The sequence below is a fragment of the Lepisma saccharinum genome, chromosome 18 (assembly GCF_977018435.1).
Source record: "Lepisma saccharinum chromosome 18, izLepSacc3.1, whole genome shotgun sequence".
Lineage (NCBI taxonomy): Eukaryota > Metazoa > Arthropoda > Insecta > Zygentoma > Lepismatidae > Lepisma > Lepisma saccharinum.
The window spans coordinates 25881673-25901693 of record NC_139246.1 but is presented as its reverse complement, the minus strand read 5'-3'; the positions used below and the strand labels follow the sequence as shown (position 1 = coordinate 25901693).

General features: G+C 37.6%; 1 protein-coding gene across 6 annotated transcripts in view; it reads left to right on the top strand.

Moving 5' to 3' along the window:
* su(w[a]) (suppressor of white-apricot) overlaps positions 1–20021 on the top strand; it is a 78039-nt gene that overhangs the window by 34247 nt on the left and 23771 nt on the right. For 5 of the 6 annotated variants that reach the window (XM_083140366.1, XM_083140361.1, XM_083140364.1 and 2 more), the window contains 4 exons: positions 3849–4061; positions 10076–10369; positions 11566–11730; positions 19825–19972. In XM_083140366.1, coding sequence (XP_082996492.1) covers positions 3849–4061; positions 10076–10369; positions 11566–11730; positions 19825–19972 — 820 coding nt within the window. The remainder of the gene's footprint in view (positions 1–3848; positions 4062–10075; positions 10370–11565; positions 11731–19824; positions 19973–20021) is intronic. The other variant, XM_083140362.1, reaches the window with a different exon arrangement.

Sequence of the window (20021 nt, the reverse complement as noted above, 5' to 3'; positions counted from 1 at the left end):
TTCCTTTGAGATGCTTTTTCAGGGGACCAAACACATGGAAGTCACAGGGGGATAAGTCCGGACTGTAGAGCGGATGGTCTAGCTGCTCCCACTTGAACCTGGCCAGTTCCGCGTGTCTGACCCTGGAGACGTGTGGACGTGCGTTATCATGGAGCAGAACGAAAACAGGCACTCCGTTTCCTCACTGATTTACCAGACACACAGTCTTCCCCGTAAACGTTCACCATCCGGCGATGAATATCGGCCGGTTTAACACCTTCCGCTGTCAGAAAACGGATAATGCCTCGCTGCTCCTCAACAGTCGAATTTCCCAATATTAAAACCATCCTGTTCGAACACGCACTGCCGCGTCACTTGGACGGCGCTCTGTATCGGAGCCTCTGCTCTCTCCTGCGCATGCGCATTCCCCTGGATGCTCCAATGCCGCGTGGCGACTCCAATCGCACCCCTACATATCACGCTACGTTCTCCCATCGTGGCATCGGTATTATATAAACGATTCCGTTGTTACGATGTTTCGTACCTTTTCATTTGATCAACCCTTATAGGTTCATGGAGGGGGGGGGGGGATCCCAGTGAAGATGGCGGACCTGGTCGATAGCCCGAGAGAATCTATTAACAATAATATACACTTTATAAAAGTCTGTTCAAGCTTTTGTCTCCATCCCAGATTCATTCATGAGAGCTTGAGAGGAAGAAGAGGCCAAAGTTCCCAGAAGCACTTTCGTGAGCTGCTCCACTGGATTTGGATGAATGGGTTGGGATACTGGCAGCTTCTTCCTCTTCGTCTCTTGGCCAACCCTGACAATTACTCTGGGATTAAGTTGTAAAGCCTAAACATGCTTTTAAAGTGTATTTTATTGTGCTGTTTATTTGTTTTGTATGGTTTTTAACAAGAATGTGAACTTATTTAAAATTGATTAGCTATTTGAAATAGATTATACGAGGGCCGCACTGAAAGTTTCGGGAAAATGACATAAAGAAGAATAATGAAAGTACATCATTTTTTTAATGCTTTTCAAAATATTCACCCTTTACAGCAATGCATTGTTTCATGCGATGGAACCAATTGTTGAAACAGTTATGCCAGTCTGAAGTTGGTACCTGCGAGACATGCATTTCGTATGCTTTGATAGCCTCTTCGGGAGTGAAAAATCGCTGACCACGCAACTTGTTTTTGATTGTTGGGAACAAAAAGAATCACATGGGGCTAAGTCAGGTGAATAAGCTGGATGAGTCATGAGTTCGACTTGTTCATGATCCAGAAAGTTCCTTGTGTCAGATGCTGTGTGCGAGCTGGCATTGTCATGATGCAGAATGATTCGAGGATTGGGGTTTGAAGTTCTGAGCACGTGGAGTACTTGTGGCAGGTAATTGTGGTATACCATTCTGCATTGACTGTTCTACGATTCTCTAGTGCAACAGTCGCAATGTGACTTGATTTACCGAAAAAAGAGGCAACCACTTTTTTCGACACACTGCATGCACGAACAATTTTCGTTGGTTTAGGCTCATCCTGGAACACGCACACAGCAGATTGTCGCTTTGTTTCAGGTTCATAAGAGTAAATCCATGATTCATCGCCTGTGACGATGTTAAACACAAGATTTGATGATCCCTACTTGAACCGTTTGATCATAGCCTTGCACCACTTCACACGGTCGTCTTTTTGTGCTTTTGTTAAATTGTGTGGCATCCAACAGGCACAATGCTTTTTCACACCTAAATGATTGTGCAAAATTGTTTGTATTTGACTCATGCCAATACCTAAGGAACCCTGAATTTCGCGATAAGTCACGTGTCGATCACTGTTGATTAGTTCACGAACGGCATCCATGTTTTCTGGCACAATGGCTGTCGGTGGGCGGCCTTCACGAATTTCACCACTAAGGCTAACCCGGCCACATCTGAATTCTTGAAACTAGCGATAAATTGTCGTCTTTGATGGGACATCTTCGTGAAAAGTTTCGATCATTCGAGTAACACACTGTTGCTGTGTTAAACCTTGCCGAAAATCATAATAAATCATGGCACGTAAGTTCTCTCTTGTTAATTCCATTTTTTTACAAACTCCTCACTTCAAACTTCTATCCTGAACCGAAAAAGAATCCGTGTTACATCTGTCCTTGTATTTACAGTCGACAAATATCACAGTTTATAAATATAACAAAATCTAACAGATTGCATAGTTGCTAGTGCCTGATTCCTGAAACTTTCAGTGCGGCCCTCGTAAGATGCCGAGGGAGTATTGTAATTGAAAAGGTTATGTTTGTAGTGAATTTGTAAAACATTGATGCAATTTATTGTCAGTCAATGATTACTGACCAATATTGGCTTGTAGTATGTACTAACATTTCAAAAACAATCTAAACAAGATTTTTAGAATTACTTCTACAGAAGTTTAAAATAATTTTGTGATTTGGAAAAGAATAGGGCTGAGTAGACACCACTGCTTGAAATTAGTAGAGGCACATATTTTTGGTAAATAATAAAGCAAAATTTCGGTACAAAAACAGAGTTAAATTTTGGGTTCAAAAGCGGTAAATAAAATAATATTTTGCTGTTATAGTGGTGAAAAAGTGGTATATAAAGTGACATTTTGGTTTTAAAAAATTTGAATATAATCCCAAATTTGATTTAAGAACTGCACTTACTACACAAAATAAACATATCATTTCTAATAGCACATTTATGTCGTTTCCAGAATATTAAGTTTATTCCTGTATAAAGTTGTCCATTTTTGCTTCTCAAATATTTACAGCAGAATTAATCAATTTTCCGTGAATTGTATAACTTGCAGGATAATTGTGACTTCAGAAAGTGTCATGTTGGTAAATAAACTAAATTTCGTGTATAAGAGTCTATTTCGCATTTTGCAGTTCATTTCGCATTATTTCGTGACAAGATAGGGTAGAAAAATGCAACTCACACCTTTCAGAATGAAAAATTAACATTACAATGTGTTATTTCATATTTTGTGTTTTCATCAAAAACGAAATATGCATGCCTCTAGAAATTAGTAACAAAAATATTGATTAATATTAAAATGTAAGTGTTCCACTGCAGTTATATTCTTCAATTTGCCATAGTTTTGCTTTACAATGTTCAAGAATTTCATTTGAATATTAAAATAGCTTGAAGTAAGTCTTGAAGCTTTCCTGGCGACGAGTGATGAAAAGATTCTCTCCGGCTATCGACCAGGTGAGTTGTGGAAAAGATTCCAAGCTTTTGAGAGCTAATGTCACTCTCATCTTCAGGGTAGAAGTATTTTCCCTGGTCGATCCTGAGAGAATCTTTCAATCTGTCAATTTATCACAAAAATCCACTTCATTTCAAACAATTCTTTTTCAAAATAAATGAAAATTTCTAATTTTGCATAATTTCCAAGATAATGAAACTGTTGTGTGGAGAAAATAATCATTTGGTACTGGTGAATCTCAAAAATGATTTTATTTAAATTAATAAATTCACACCACAAAATGTTACCGGTTTTTTATTTTTTTTATCAAGGTATCGGATTGGTAGAATATCGGTTATCGGTAAATTTTATGTCTGAACTTTATCAGTGGCACTAATTCAGTGGTATTTGTATCAACTCAGCCTGCATAAAGACCAGAAATCACGTAGATAATCACAATGTTTACAAAATTTTCATGTATGACCAAAAAGAGTGTCTCTGTTGGTATGAAGAGACTGAAGTCCATTAAAAAAATCGAAAATTTAATCTCTTATACATGTTTTACAGTATTTTATTCAATTTACTCAGTTATTGTGCTGGAACTAATTTATAAGGAAAGTGAAGTGTTCGTTTTGTAGCTCTAATCTCAGACTGAAATGTCTTAAAACAGGTGATACCAGGTTTATGTTTTTGGAGGCAACTCATGAACATCATGCTTACTATCAGCATAAAGTGGCTTTCTATGAAGCAATGGATGCTACACAGCCAAAGACTGAGGATGAAGCAAGCCAGGATGCTCCAAGTGAACCTCAGCAGCCTAATTCGCCGGACAGTGATGACTCAAAACTGGATGATGATGATGCACGTTCTCGTTTGAAACCAGGTGAGACCAGGTGTCTCTGGAAACTTATCTTGTTTGTTTCTTTGTTTCTTTTTAAATGTGTATGAACTCTACCCCTTCAGTTCCTATTTTCCTCCTTATTATTGTTAATTTTGTCTGCTGTTCATAAAAAATTGTTTTGTTGGTCACTTTTCACAGTTTCCCTCTTCCATTTGTCAGTAGAGGAATAATAACTTGAGCCAGTTCCGATGTATCAGTATCAGCTGATACCAGTGATATTGATATTGAAAAACCTGAGGCCGGTTGTCTCGTGGACTGTCTAAATATCATATGCAAAATCCATAATTTTGATTTTTGCAACAGGAATTTGAGTAGAAATAGATATTCTGATTCAATATTATCTCGTGAAGTTATGAATATTTGAAAACAAAACTTGTAGAATGCAATGGTACAGTTCCATAAAGATTTCTGTTAAAAAAACTGGCCACATTTCTGGATCAAAAGCAGTGTATAAAATGATGAATACAGTCAACTCTCGATTCTACGACCCCGGGTATAACGACCCTCTTGAAGTAACGACCCTTTTCCCGGGAACCGTGAAAAATTTGGGGAAAAACAAGTTGAAAAATTGAAGGAAATCGGCCAAAAATGCATTTTTTTCCTCCACTCATTCCCTTAACGAGCGCTCTACCGCTCACAATTAGGTCTGAACTAAAAATAGACACCACCACACTATGCTTGAGTGATATCCAATAGCACTTGACCTCTGCCCTCCCCTCCCTCAAGTGCACCAATGTTACCCTGCACCCGACTGCCGCTACCCAACGTGCCAGGCTTGTTTTGCCACGCTTGCTCTTGAATACGCTAGAAAAGAAGATCGAATGTGCTTGGATGTTATTTTAAATCGACTTGACTTGTTTCCTTGTCCTAAGAGCTGCTGAAAACTCGCGGGGGAGGGTGGGAGCAGCCCGAAATGACTGCTGGACTTGCAGTCTTTGCAAATGTGTATGGCAGGTCAAGATCGCAGGAATGTTCGAAAATACAGATGCAAGTCTGGCCCATATGTCCAGCTCTGACCTACAGTTCAGCAGGTTCCTGTGAGTGAGCAACTCTCGGCCTTGTAGCCGACAACTTCCCGTAACCTCTTTTATTCAAACCGTGTTCTTTGTTCCCTGCAACACTTCATAAAAAAGCGAAACTGTCAGAGATAATCAAGACAGATAGGTGAACTAAAGATCGTCAACCTGCTTAATGCGTTTTCATCCAGGTTTCCGCAAAAGTTTACTTCGATCTTACGTGCATCATAACTCCCATTTCCCACTTCATACGTTTTCCTAATTGTGTCGATGTAGTAATATCTGCCAAAAAAGTGTTCCGTTGGCTGACTGACTTCTCCCTCTTTTCCTGTCAGCAAACGTAAAGGGGGGGATGCAGATTGTTTCGGCCACAATTTTTTTGCTGATGCGGGCTGATTACAGGCGAGGGTGGAAAAGTCTTCCTTTCCTTCGACGTCTAAAATGGGGCAACCAGTTCTGGATATATTCTTGAAAACGAACAAAAACCATAAAACAAGTAAAAAAAAAAAATGACCCTCTACCCTTTCCCCAGCTCATTCTCCGCCACTAGTGTGCACGGCAATGTTGATAATTGCAGAATTCAGTTTTTTTATTTATTATTATTTTTAATGCTGTTGTCTGCATAGGAAATATTGCCCGTATTATTGTCTGTTGCATGGTAAAACGTAAAGCAAGGGTCATTTCTTTCTTCTTTACACTGCTGTTAAAAGTTCCTTTTGATTTGACGATAACTAAATTCGATCTCCAGAAAGGAAAACAAAATAACTTCATGTTCTGCGCCTTCTGATAAGCAAATCTGTAAATTTAATTTGCATCCGCTTTTCTTCAGAACCATTCATGTGGAGGGGAAAAAAAAGTGTGTTCAATATAGGAATGGTTGCTGAGACCGATTAAAAAGACATTATTCAAGGGGAAGAGGTTTGGAGGGGTGGGTGTTTGACATCGAGAATACTCCTAAATACAACATTAAATCGTTGATTAACGTGAGAGTAAATAACGATCTACCAAATTTTGATAGGTATGTGAGAATGCGTAGTTTCATAAAGCTTGTTTTCAGTTCATTTTATGCTGATGAGCTGGCTAATTGGGACTAAATATACAGTTAAAATTTAAATTCAATTCCAAACCCGACTGATTATCAACTGCCACGCTGTTTAATGACGTGTCCTAGAATACGCAATGGGTGAAACAGAACGCAAGTTGCACGTTTCCTTTTTCACGCTGGATTACAATGCAAGTAAAGGAAGGAGTTTGGACTGCTCCCTTGAATGGGGAAGGGTGAATGAAGTTGGTTGAAGCAAAGAAAACTGACTTTTTTTACGATGTATTTTACACAGCCGAACCAGAACGAAAATTACAGCCCTGCCTTTATTTTTTTTTGTCTCGTACCTAGAGAGGTTGTGTTGTTTCTCCCGAGAGATCTAATCTTGCCAGTTAATCTTGTAACAAACAATGCTCCAGTAGACCCGTATAAAATCCAACATTCATTCTGCCCGATAATCTCCCGACGTTTGCTGGCACCGGTCTGGCTGGTGTCAAGATTCTTCGAGTTTCACTTGCAATAATCGAGAGATTGTTTTCCTTTCCATTGGTCTCAGTGCAAACGGGTTTCTCATGAACTAGAATTGTAAGAATTTCCTGGGAAAGCAACGACTGTGCACAATTGAAACAAAGTAACATTATTTTAAATTCTCTTTTGTGAAAACTTTTTCATGTTCTATTTTCCTTCTCACAACACGCATACTGTGCATAACAGGTTGTATAACTACCAGGATAAATGGTGTTACCATCTCCTAGGCATTTTTGTGTCCGTTTGAGCTCCCTTTAAGCTGAAAATTGGTGCAAATTCCAATAACGACCTCTTCGAAATAACGACCCTTTTCCCAAGAACTGTGAAAGGTCGTTGAATCGAGAGTTGACTGTATAACCCTAATAACTACTTATTACACAAAATAAGCATTTCCCTTCTAATAACGCATTTATGTTGTTATTGATTTAGATTATTTTACTTCACGTTTGGTGCCTCTTGGCTAATTTGCGAAGATGGGGATGTGTGATGAAATGATGAAATAGATGAATGGACATTCACAAACAACGAAGCCCGAGCGGGATTTGAACGCAGGACCCTTGGCGTTGCAGCGTGATGTGCTAACCACTTGGCCACAAGGTCCGGCTTATTATTATTATTATTAAGTATTAAGTTTATTCCTGTGCTTCTGAAATATTTAGAAACATTTATCAGTTTTCATGATCTGCATAACTCTCAGGATATATCAGAGTTTAGTTCTTATTTTGCAGTTAATTTTCACTTCATTTCATATTTTGTGTTTCCATCAAAAACGAAATATGCATTCCTATACTGTTTTCAAGTATCGGTGTTGGTGGGAATCTGTAAGAGTGTTGGGATAGCTATCTGTTCTAAATGGCATTAGCTCACTCCTAGTCAACACCACTTTAATAATGAAGATTTGTTGAAATATTTTGAAATATATACAGTGATTATGTGAATTTTTGATAACATTGTGGTATGCCTATATGTCAAGGTGGATTCATTTAAATCAGGATGTACATAAGGGTTTTGCAGATATCTGAATCACTTTTGGGGAAATTACATTAATCTCATTTAACCTTTAGCCACCCGAGCCCTTGCCGCCCAAGCCAATTTTCATCAAAATTCTGAGTTTTATAAAAATGACTAGATCAGATGGTAATTACCATAGACAGACAAATGATATATCGTTTTACTCGGAATGAACCATAGATTCGGACTATACCTGAAAATTCAAGATTTTTTTTTAAAAAATAAGGGGGTTTTGCCCCTTCCCCCTCCCACCCCCACAAAAAGTACAAGACATTGTAACAATACACATGGAAATAATCGCTATAGTTTTAGGAACACGAAAATAATTGCACTATTATCATATGACCAATATAACATGACTTGTAGCCCCAAAACGACATGTCTGTGCACCACTGACTCTTTCAAAATATACGTAAGTGCACATTTGGTCAAAAAGTCGTCGTAAAGGAAGAGATGCCATGGTCGGCTATAAGCATTTTGGAAACACTGCAGACACTATTAGCACTAATGGCACTTGAACAGCTCGTTCCCACAAACACACACACGCTCACAAACTAATTGAAGAGGTCGTATAACAAACTTCACACAAAAAAAAACAACTGATGCATGCACGAAACCACCACCGCTGAGCTATGGAATGTTGCTAGAACGATAGCCAGGAAAAGGGTGACGAAAGTGTGCCAAATCTTCCCCTGTCTTGCATCTGCGGCACCTTTCTATTTTTAGACAATGCAGGTCACATTGCAGCAACTTGAAAAACATGTGCTTGGCAAGACAGACCCGTTTTCGTTTTGCTTTCAAACTTTTTCTTTGTAATAACAAAGTTTTCCTCAACACCTCTCTCCCTTCTTGTGGTGACACGGGAAAAATTCCTTGTGACCTTGGGTACCGAGAAGCAAACTTTTCACCCGTATAGTTTCCAGTGATGGAAGAAAAAAATTGCTAACAAATCCAGCCTTTTTTTTTTGTCGGAATTATTTTTCCTTTGTGAGGAAGCTGCACAAAAAAGCTGTCATTTTCCCATCTTTTTTGTTCCGACACCAAGACGTGCAAGAGTCATAGTTGTTTAATGTGTGTGTTAACAATAATGTAAAAGAAGAAAATCGCAAATCCAGCCAAAAATAGCGACATTATAACGTAAAAACTACGAGCGTGCTAGAGGATCTCGATCGAGATGCTCGGGATTCAAGGGGTTACATGTAGGATTTCGATCAAGATGCTCGGGATGCAAAAGGTTAATGGTGTTTATTAGGCTCTAAAAGAAAGGAAACAAAATATATGTACTGATGCGGTGAAGCTCATTTGAAACTAAGGCGGACCCTGTGGCCGAGTGGTTAGCACATCGCGCTGCAACGCCAAGGATCCCAAGATCGAATTCCGCTCGGGCTTGGTTGTTTGTGAATGTCCATTCATCAATTTCATTTCATGACACATCCCCCCATCTTCGCAAATTAGCCAAGAGGCACAAAACGCGAAGTAAAATGAACTAAATCAATCAATTATTTGAAACTAAAGCCATTTAAATTTCTCTTGATTAAAAATTCAACACTTTACATAGGCAAAAATAGGAAACATTTTGTGTTGACAAATGTACAAAATTAATCATGTTAAACTGTAAAATAGTGTCATTATTAAAACTGTAAATAAACCTGGCATCTGATATTTTGCAAACTATCATTAAAAAAATTTCCAAAATTCAGCTGCAAATGCTTTAAAAACAAATACTTTAAAAAAAATTTAAGTTAACATTATAGATTACATCCAGAATGTTTTATTTTCACTGGAAGAGAAGTTACTGAAATTATTATAGTTTCATTAACACACTCGACAAACATTTCAATATGAGATTCATGTAGCTATACAGTATCAGAAACAGAGAAATGTATATTTACATATATTTTTTATTTGCTTTAGTCGAAGTGTTCAAATATTTTATATTGCCGTTCACTAGAAACCTTTTTATAAAAAAATCTATATGTATGGTACCAAAAACCATACAAGCAATTTTAAGTGTGTTTTAAAAAAAATCAAGCGATTTAAATAAAAAAATCATCAAAATTTTTTTTAAAAATTAAAATCATTATTTTTATCCACCCTGTTATATCTAACGGTGGAAGCGGCCCCGGCGCCTACCCAGCGTCGAATAACATGGGTACCTGGGGGAAACCCTGGGGGGTAAAGGCGGTCAGGGGCGTGATGCTGATCACATCACCCCCACTCACGACCGGATCAAGAAAGTGTGGGGCGTTACCCCCACACCCCCTATACGCCTTCATGGCGTGGTGCTAAGCACAGGGGAACACTTTACCTTTTTTTACCTGTTATATCTGTTTATTTATAGAAGACTGTATATTCTGTCTCATGATTAATAATTATATTTTTCCTTTCTGTTAAAACAGCACCAGTGTGTTTTTCAATCAAACCCAAAGAGTCTGACTGTCCACTGGAAATCAAGAGTGCTCTTCCCATCGAAGAAAGCACAGATGAGGAAGAAGAAGAAGAAGGTGATGGTGAAAAGGACCCCGAGAAGGAAAAGGAGCGAGAGAGAGAAAGGGAGAAGCGAAGGGAGGAAAGGGAAAGAGCGAGGGAGAAGGAAAGAGCCAAAGAGAAGGAGCGCTTGAAGGAGCTGAAGAGGGAAGAGAAACTGGAAAGACAAGGAGGTGTGGAAGAAAAATCAAAAAAAAACAAATGGGGTTAGTAAGTTCTTGGTTCTGTTATAAAGATACTGTTCAAAAAGGTGTGGAAACATGAAGCCTAGATCTGATCTATCTACAAATATCTTATAATTTAGTGCAAAATTCTGCCATTTTGTTATAATTTTTATGGTTAATTGACATGCCCTTGTTTAAAGAAAAGTAAATTTCTAAATATTCAACTTATTTTGCATTGCAATCACCTGGAAAAACATTTATTCAGGTCAATGAACCATTCAGGTTCTTCAAAGATCATTTGGAATTTTATATCGGATTGGTAGAATATCTGTTATCAGTAGAGGCATGCATATTCAGTTTTTGACGAAAACACGAAATGTGAAAAAACACACTGTAATGTTAATTTTTCTGAAAGGTGTGAGGTGCATTTTCCTACCATGTTTTGTCAAGAAATGATGCAAAATAGACTCTTAAACACGAAATTTACCATTTATATATCGATGCAACACTTTCTGAAGTCTGAAGTATCCTGTGAGTTATGCAATTCACGGAAAATTGATTAATTCTGCTATAAATATTTGAGAAACAAAAATGGACTCCTTTATACAGGAATAAACTTAATATTCTGGTATTGATTTAATGTGCTATTAGAAGGGATATGTTTATTTTGTGTAATAGTTTTTAAATCAAATTTGGGATTATATTCACATTTTTTAAAACCAAAATGTCATTTTATATGGTGCTATAACAACGAAATTTCATTTTATTTGCCGCTTTTGAACTCAAAATTGTCTCTGTTTTTGTACCTAAATTTTGCTTTTTTATTTACCAAAAATATGTGCCTCAGTATTGGCAAATATTATATCCCTATTTGAAACATTATGGAATTCTAAATTTCCTGCTGCAAATGCACTCAGCATTAGTATAAATGACAGGAAAAACAGCCTCGGTTGTTGAAGGTTAAATTTAATGAACTCTGATAAGCTTACTATTAATTTTTCCACGTAAGTTTTTTTTTTCCGTGATCGATTTTGCTACTTGTCTGGTGGCTTCGGCAGGCGTGTAAAAATTAATAGTAAGCTTATCAGAGTTAATTACCTATCTCCACGTTACTGCCAAACGGATATCTTTAGATATAATGTGGTTAAATTTATATTTTTCACCCATCCATGTACAATATGTAATGACTTTTATTTTTTCCCCTTGTTTTTAAACGTTTTCATCGTTTTTCTCATCAGAAGAACGTGTTAAGGACAAATTAGCAGCTGCTGCAAGGGAGAAGCTGGCAGCATCCATCCGAGAGAAGCAGCTTCAGTTGGAACGCAAGAGGAGGGCTGCGGCTTTTATAAACATGATAAAGAAGGAACATCCCCTGGGCTCTATCCAGGATGGAGGCAATTCAGGTGAGATTTTCTGAATTATATTATACAGGGTGTTTCTTTCACTACAAAACCCTGGAAAATGCAAACATATTTAAGGCCATGGTAACACTGTTAAGCTTTGTTTCCATGTTAATAAAACATAAAATGCTGACCAAGGCAAACTTTTATAGCTTAAAAAAATATACAGAGCATTCCCTGACATTTGCTACGAGACTCGGTGGCAAGCGCCCCGGCGTCAGCGCTTGTCTTTCCCGGCGAACAGGGTCCGCAACAGTCGGCAGAGTCGGCTATTAAAATTATAGTTTTCATATTGTGTACTAACCTTGACTACAGAAGGTGTTGAAAATGATGTCCCTCTGCTGCAACACATTCCTGGCATCCCCGAAGGAAATTGGCATTTACACGTGCAAGTCGTCTACTGTAATTCTCCCAATTTCTCGTACAATACTCTCTCTTTTATCTCACGGATGGTGTGCGGATTGTCTTTGTATACTTTATTTTTTAGATTTCCCCATAAATAAAAATCACAGGCTGACAAATCGGGGGATGCAGAGGGTTTTTGAAACACCCGTTTCTTGTGAGAGGTGGCGGATAGATTTCCGAGGAGACTGTTGTAACCTTTGTCCTATCTCATAGTTTTTCCTGAGTAAGTACACATTGGGTTTTCTTTCCAGTTTTATTCAGAACTGACCCTGTTACTTAAACTTTTTTTAAGAGGTTTAATATAGTGGTCCTATGTGGAACGGGAACACCAGGAAATTTCGTTGCAAAACGTCGTCGCACTTCTCCACAATTCCTCTTTCCGAAGTAACACTCGACAAGATAAATCCTTTGTTGTAATGTAAACTATTGTGCTGCCATATTAAGCCACAATCTTCAACACACGGATACGACACAACGCAACTTCCAAGGGAGGATTATACTGGCGTCAGTTTGCAACGTCAACAGAAAGGGAAAGAGAGCGAAGGCAGGGAGAGTGAAAATAAACAGACTGTAGCGTGCGACTGTCGTGGACCCTGTTCACCGGGAAAGGCAAGCGCTGATGCTGGGCCACTTGCCTCCGAGTTTCGTAGCAAATGTCAGGGAATGCTCTGTACGTAAAAACATAATGTTTCCACCCTCTAACAGGGTCTTCTTCAGACGAATATCCACAATAAATTCACAATAAACTATAAAAGTTGGCCTTGGTCAGCATTTTATGTTTTTTTAGGGCCATGCTTTTTATTTAGAACATACATACATGGCTTGATTCATGATGAACATGTCCATATTACAGAAGGTGTTGAAAATTGATTGATTTATTTATTTTTAAGTTCACTTTATGCACAGAAAGGCTAATGAGGACTGGACATACAGTTTAAAGTGGGATCTAAACCTCTGTGCCATGTGCCTCCACCGGGTATCGAACCTGGGACCCTTTGATCACAAGGCAACAATGTTACCACTACACCATCCGGGAGACGCAAGGTGTTGAAAATGTCCACCACTGTCCAGACAGACTCGATCTCAACCCTGTATATTTGCAATTAGCACATGCTCTGCTACTGTGTAACTCATTCCTCTGCATTAACCTCGCACGCTAAGCAAAAATTGAAAGGAAACCTGTATGCGTACTCCATAGAAGCCAACAATATCGTAGGGACCAGCAACTACAACCGAAATGAAGAGCGTAAATGGCAATAATGTGGCACGTGATTATCACGGTGCTACATTGCTACTCACTGTTATGGCCACACATTATCACTCACTGTCATTTGACTATTTCCTTCGTTTCTCTAAGGTTCTTTTTACTGAACGCTTCATATTTGTATGTTTTCAATGAGCTGAGATACTCCCATTTGTCATGGTCTTCCAGTGATAGAATCACTCTACATTCATCTTTACTGTTGTGATTTCACAGTTTAGTCACCTTTTCCAGTGTTGTGATTTCAGCTTATTTGTTGTTTAATATCTTAGCCCTTAGACAACCAGTTGAATATACAGAATCCCAGCTATTGATTTACATACACTATATAGCCAAAAGTCACCGGACACCCAGTGGTGTTCATTCCAAAGACACCAGCCAGGTAACTAATAAGATGCCGGATCTCCCTTCGATATTATTACGGCATTTACTCTTCAGGGCAGGCTTTCCACTAAGTTCTGGTACATTGCTGGTGGAATTTTTTTCCATTCGTCCTTGGTGGGGTGGTTTTCGGTCAAGTGGGTCTGGCACGTAACCGATGCTCCCGTTCATCGCAAAAATGTTCTTGGGGTTCCAGTCGGGGCTTTGAGCAGGCGAGCTAAGCTAAGCACATCCACTTGATTGCACTCAAACCACAATGCAATGGACCCTGCTTTATGGACATTATCGTGCTGATAGAGAAAATTGCCCATTGCAAACTGTTGCCATTGACCAAAACTAACGACCCAAGCCTAAACCAGGAAAAACAGCCACAGACCATGACACTACCGCCACTTTCACTTGGGAGTCATTCCATGTCAAATCGACCAATGGTCTGAACCTTGACATCACAGAAATAGATAATTTTTGGTTCAGTGGTAGTACTAGTAATGTTCACGAAAACTGTGAAATTTCAGATTTTTTGGGCTCTTTAGTTTTCGAGTTATTGACTTTCAAAAAAGCAAAAATCCCCAAAATTTTACGACATTTTGAAATCTTTAAAATAGCTGTAGATCAAAAACTATTTGACCTAGAGAGCTCAAATTGGTGTCATTCTCTTCTGCATTTAATGAGCTTTAATTTGAAATGCAACATGGCTGTTCTGTTTGAATTTTGTAATTTTTCAGAAACCGAAAAAAAAGTTTTTTTTGAAAGTCTCAAAAAAACCTTTTTAATTTATTTTTTAAAAAAAACATATATTTTGAAGACAATTGACTATTTGGGTGCAGAGTTTCATAATGGGACACTAATGGGTTCCTATGCAAATTATTGTTTTCCTATTGTAATGTGTGTGCAATTTCCTAAATTTGTGAATTTCCATGTTAAAACCATAACTGTAAGGTGAGTGCTTGATGTTGAAGTCTTCATATTAGTCTATTTTATAATTTTTGGACTACACATAATGAAAATGCCTAAAATTTATCACTTTTAATATCAGATAAGCAAATTGAAATATGTATGAGGGGAAGTCATTAAGTAACAGGAATTTTATTCTAATCTTCATGGAGGTTTATGCAAAACGAAAATTTGTATTTCGGGACTGAAAATAGTTTCTTAGTAACATGCCACAAAGATGTGACGATCAAGTAGTATGCGTCTACGCAGTAGCTCATACAACATGGTTCCCCACTGTTGACTTGCACGGTAGAAGAGCAACGAAGTGTTATTCGTTGTTTTTGGTCAAGAGGAAGTGAAATGAAGGTTCAGTACGGAGACAATTGTTTAAGTCAGCGGATAGAGTACTAAATTAACGGATTCACTGATCGATCTGATGTTTCACTGCCTGAGTTGCCACACAAACTGGCCTCCCACTCAGGTGTTCATTAAGGATATTTCGTCTTCAGTCTTTAAATCTTTCCACCCATTCATACACTCTCCCCTGACTTAATCAATTGTCTCCGTACTTAGCCTTCATTCTGCTTCTGACCACAAAAAAACTAATAACACTTCGTTGCTCTTCTACAGTGCAAGTCAATAGTGGGGAACCATGTTGTACGAGCTACTGCACAGATTCATACTGCTTGATCGTCACAACATCTTTGTGGTGTGTTACAAAGAAACTATTTTGAGTCCCGAAATACAAATTTTCTGTTTACATAAATCTCCATGAAGATTAGAATAAAATTCCTGTTACTTAATGACTTCCCCTCGTACATTTTTCAATTTGCTTATCTGATATTAAAAGTGATAAATTTTAGTTATTTTCATATTGTGTAGTACAAAAATTATAAAATAGACTAATATGAAGACTTCAACATCAAGCACTCATCTTATAGTTATGGTTTTAACGTGGAAATTCACAAATTTAGCAAATTTCACACACATTACAATAGGAAATCAATAATTTGCATAGGAACCCATTGCAGTCCCATTATGAAATTCTGCACCCAAGTAGTCAATTGATATCTTCAAAACATATGTTTTTTTTTTTTAAATAAATTAAAAGGGATGTTTTTGAGATTTTCAAAAAAAACTCTTTTTGAGTTTCTGAAAAATTACAAAATTCAAACAGCACAGCCATGTTGCATTTCAAATTAAAGCTCATTAAATGCAGAAGAGAATGACACCAATTTGAGCTCTCTAGGTCAAATAGCTTTTGATATACAGCTATTTAAAGATTTCAAAATGTCGTAAAATTTTGGGAATTTTTGCTATTTTCAAAGTCAATAATTAAAAAACTAAGAGCCCAAAAAGTCTGATGTTGCCACCATCAAGATTCAATGCATAATGCAGGAAAATTTAAAATCAAGGAACATAAAATCAGAGTTCCACTTGTAACATTCTGCTTGCTACAAGTTACGTTTGGGAAGCTAATCAAAAATAAAGAGGCCGGGATGTTTATTTAAGAATGCAGCAGAATGTACAAATTGCTTTGGTGGAGGTTAATGTCACGTTGTTACGTGACGCCTCAAAGTTCTTCAAGAACTTCAAATCTGGGCCCAAGACTTTAGTAATAAATCGTAAATGAACAATTACATCATCAATAATGGCAACAATCCTGAAAAGCAAGACACATTTCAAAATATCTTAGTACCATTCCACGATGCGTAACACAACTTGTCTACTACTACAATTCTATTTTTGCCAACACCAACTATGTAAATTGACTAGATTATACCTTTTTGTTGGTTGCGATAATGAGGTTAATAACAATTCTTCGAATTTTATGTGGCAACTATAATAACAATGTTTTATTTATTAATTAGTGGTTTCACATTAACAAGTCATTTCTCAACAATTACAAGATTGATTAACACTGGCATTCAAAACTGGCAGGCGTGTCCTTGACACAACAAGATTCATTGTTATGCGCTTAAAAGCAATTTCTTTGTAACATTAACACGTTGCATCACAATATTAATAACAATTACAATTTTAAATGTAACACAATTTGTGTTAAAATTACATTTGACGATTTCTCAATTAAACTACGTCATTCAAAATTTTGCTTTCATAATTAGACACGAATCTCGTCCAGCGAAATAAACTTACAAACAACTACTGTATCAATAGATATGGCAACATTAACCCAATTATATTTATTATTATTATTACCCGTTGTGCAAATCTAGATTCAAAAGCATACATAACTACAAGCGTTCTTTTTAGATGCTCTACAGGTAACTAAAAGGTTGTTAAGAATTTTCCATTTAGGTTAAAGATCCAAAAAGGGGTCATAGAGAAACTTAGACAAACTCGCACCCGCGTGCAAATTACAATTAATTCTTAAACACATTCGTTTTAGCACCTAACCATATGCTAATCACAATTGTGGAACGCCACAATTACCACAATTTTACACGTCAAGCACTTCTGTATCACTTTAGTTTGCAAGCAAAATACATACAATTACATATCACGTGATATAGGCAATTTTACGCGGAACTTTGCTTAGTCGCATCTACTGTAACGTTTAAACCGTCGTATACATTCACTGTCAAATATGTGCGCATTTAGTTTTATCACTGGTGATCAAATTGGTGGGGAACTCGTAAAAAGGCACAAGCGTCAAATTTAGTTATCAATTAAGTTCACTTGTCATACCTGAGAATACGGCGTTATACTCGGCGTTTGCTTCACGACTCCACAATTCCTCGTTTTGGTACCAACTTGAATAGTACGGCTGCATCCTCCATTCAATGTCCAAGTTACGTCTTCCCTTTCATAACTCTTGTGTCCGCTTCAACTTGAAGTTCGTTCCAACATTAATGTTCTTGTGATTTCATCATAAATCACGTCCACTAGTCGTAGTCCCAGAAAACATCCTTTTATAGATGTTCCATATTCATCGCTGATGGTGAAGTCTCCTCTGATTCGGGCGACGTCAACTAAAACATACTAGTGGCAGTCCAAGCAACATGTTTCAACATGTTTCTTCAACATGGTGCTGCCATCTCTGGAGAGTTTGGTTAACTAAGTGGTCACTGTTTGCACATATTATGGGTGCGAATAGCGGCACTGGCGCAGCTGAGAATATTGTAGCCGATTTTGCACTATTTTTATATGTTCGCGGAAAATCGCTACACACTATATCAGTATTGGTCTTGTCTTAATGTCTATTTATTACTGATTTGTGGGCTTTGTTGTGCACAAAGTGGGGAAAACTTGTTTATTCCAAACAAAAATAGTGTCGAGAATAGTGTACCTGGTCTGAGAAGAAATTGCAGCTAACGTAAATAAAGAGGTGAATGGAATAACTTGCCCACCATCAGTAATGAACCTGGTGTTGATGTTAATTTTTTTATTTCTTTTTTGAACATAATACACTATACATCCCAGAAAAGAAAATGCCAAATGAACATCTATGTACACGTTATTTACACTAGGGTAAGCATTTGGTCATGTATTGTTTTCTTCAGCGAACTACATGTGTCCGTGAATGTATGCAAGTGTGGAGTTTTTAGTAGTTCATTCACAGTGTTCTGCATTATGCACTCTGACTCTCGATATCTGTGTAGAATAGTTTTCTATGTCTTGCACTGTGGCAACCTACATTAAAGGTTCTGTTAAATAGTGTGTCCAAACCAAAATGTTTACGTAACGTTTTGGAGACCTTTTTGTGATAAGTGATATTCACCTTGAGACACAGCCATTTCACAAACTGTATTTGAACGCTCTCCACTTTGTCCTATTTTGTAGGGATGGGACCGATTAATCGGTACTCTATCGGTATCGGCCAATATAGGCATATCAGTTTATCGGTAAAATTACCGATTATTTTACCTATCTGATATATAGATAAATATCTTATAAATTAGTGCAAAATTCTGCCATTTTGTTGTAATTTTTATGGACAATCTCGATGCCCTACTTTCTAAAAAAGTAATTGTCTAAATATTCAACTTCTATTGCACTGTAGTCACCTCGAAAAAAAAATGTTAAGGAGATCAAGGAACATTTCATGTTCTTCAAGTACCATATCTAATTTTATATCGGATCGGTAGGATATCGGTTATCGGTATTGGTAAATTTTATATCGGTACTTTATCGGTATAGGCCAAAATTTCATATAGGCCCATCCCTACTATTTTCACAACAGTGGGAGCAGAAAAATTAAACAAAGTTTCTTCAATTAGTGTTACACATTATTTTCACCAAAGTCATTCACTTGCTTTTCTCATCGACAGTGATGTGTGATAAGAGTGTTGGTTTAGTTCTCTAGGGGGGGGGGGGGGGGGGTACAGTGCAGTAGGTCAGATCCTATTTTAAATTCTAGGCCCAGTACCAATAAGCCTGTCTGACCATAAAAATAGACTTAGAAAGGCTTGGTATTGTTCATTACACCGGCCTACATGGATTCGGATGACTCGCAGATGACTATTGGGTCTGAATAATTCAGCATGCTGATTCCAAAAATTAAATCCATTTTTACACATCACGTCATAGCAATATATTAACTGCCTTAATTTCACAATGAAATGTGTAGTTCCATCATTTCCTCAATAGATGGCTCTGTTTAGATGGTAAAATATTGGTTTTCTACAATACAGATCCTCCAATTTTGAACTATAAATGCACATAGAATAGTAAGCATTTAATGCACCTTCTACCATCACAAGACATATTGATATGAAAATTGTATAAACTTTGATTGCTCAAGTTTCATTTTCGAAATCCCTCGTAAGAATTCCCTTCACAAAATATCCAAAACTCAATGTTATAATGTAGTGGGTTGATTGAACTTAATGATGTGGAGAAAAGTCCTGATGTGATGGGAAGAAATTTATGTCATATCCATCAGCCCTCAAAATACTTCCAGAATCGCCTATTGATTTGAAATCATCCAATTCTCCCCCCCCCCCCAAATTGCAGGGCTGTGTTATGTGTATTCTATAATTAGAGTAAAGTTGCCACATCATTCTAGTCAGCAGGAATCTGTAGATGTATCATTAAAGTTTAATTTGCAGAAAGTTGTGAATGTTGACTTACTGAACCTTACTTATATTATTCAGAAACAAATCCCCTTGGGGATGCCATTGTGGACCTGAGGAGTGATGACGATGATGTGACCTCACTTCCGCCACCGACACCACCACGAATCAGCTCACCGAAGTCTCCACATACGCCTGCCACCACTCCCCCACCGCCCACTATAAGCAGGTAACTTGCATGTTTCATGTAATTTGGGTAACGGTTGTGGCAGACTTGA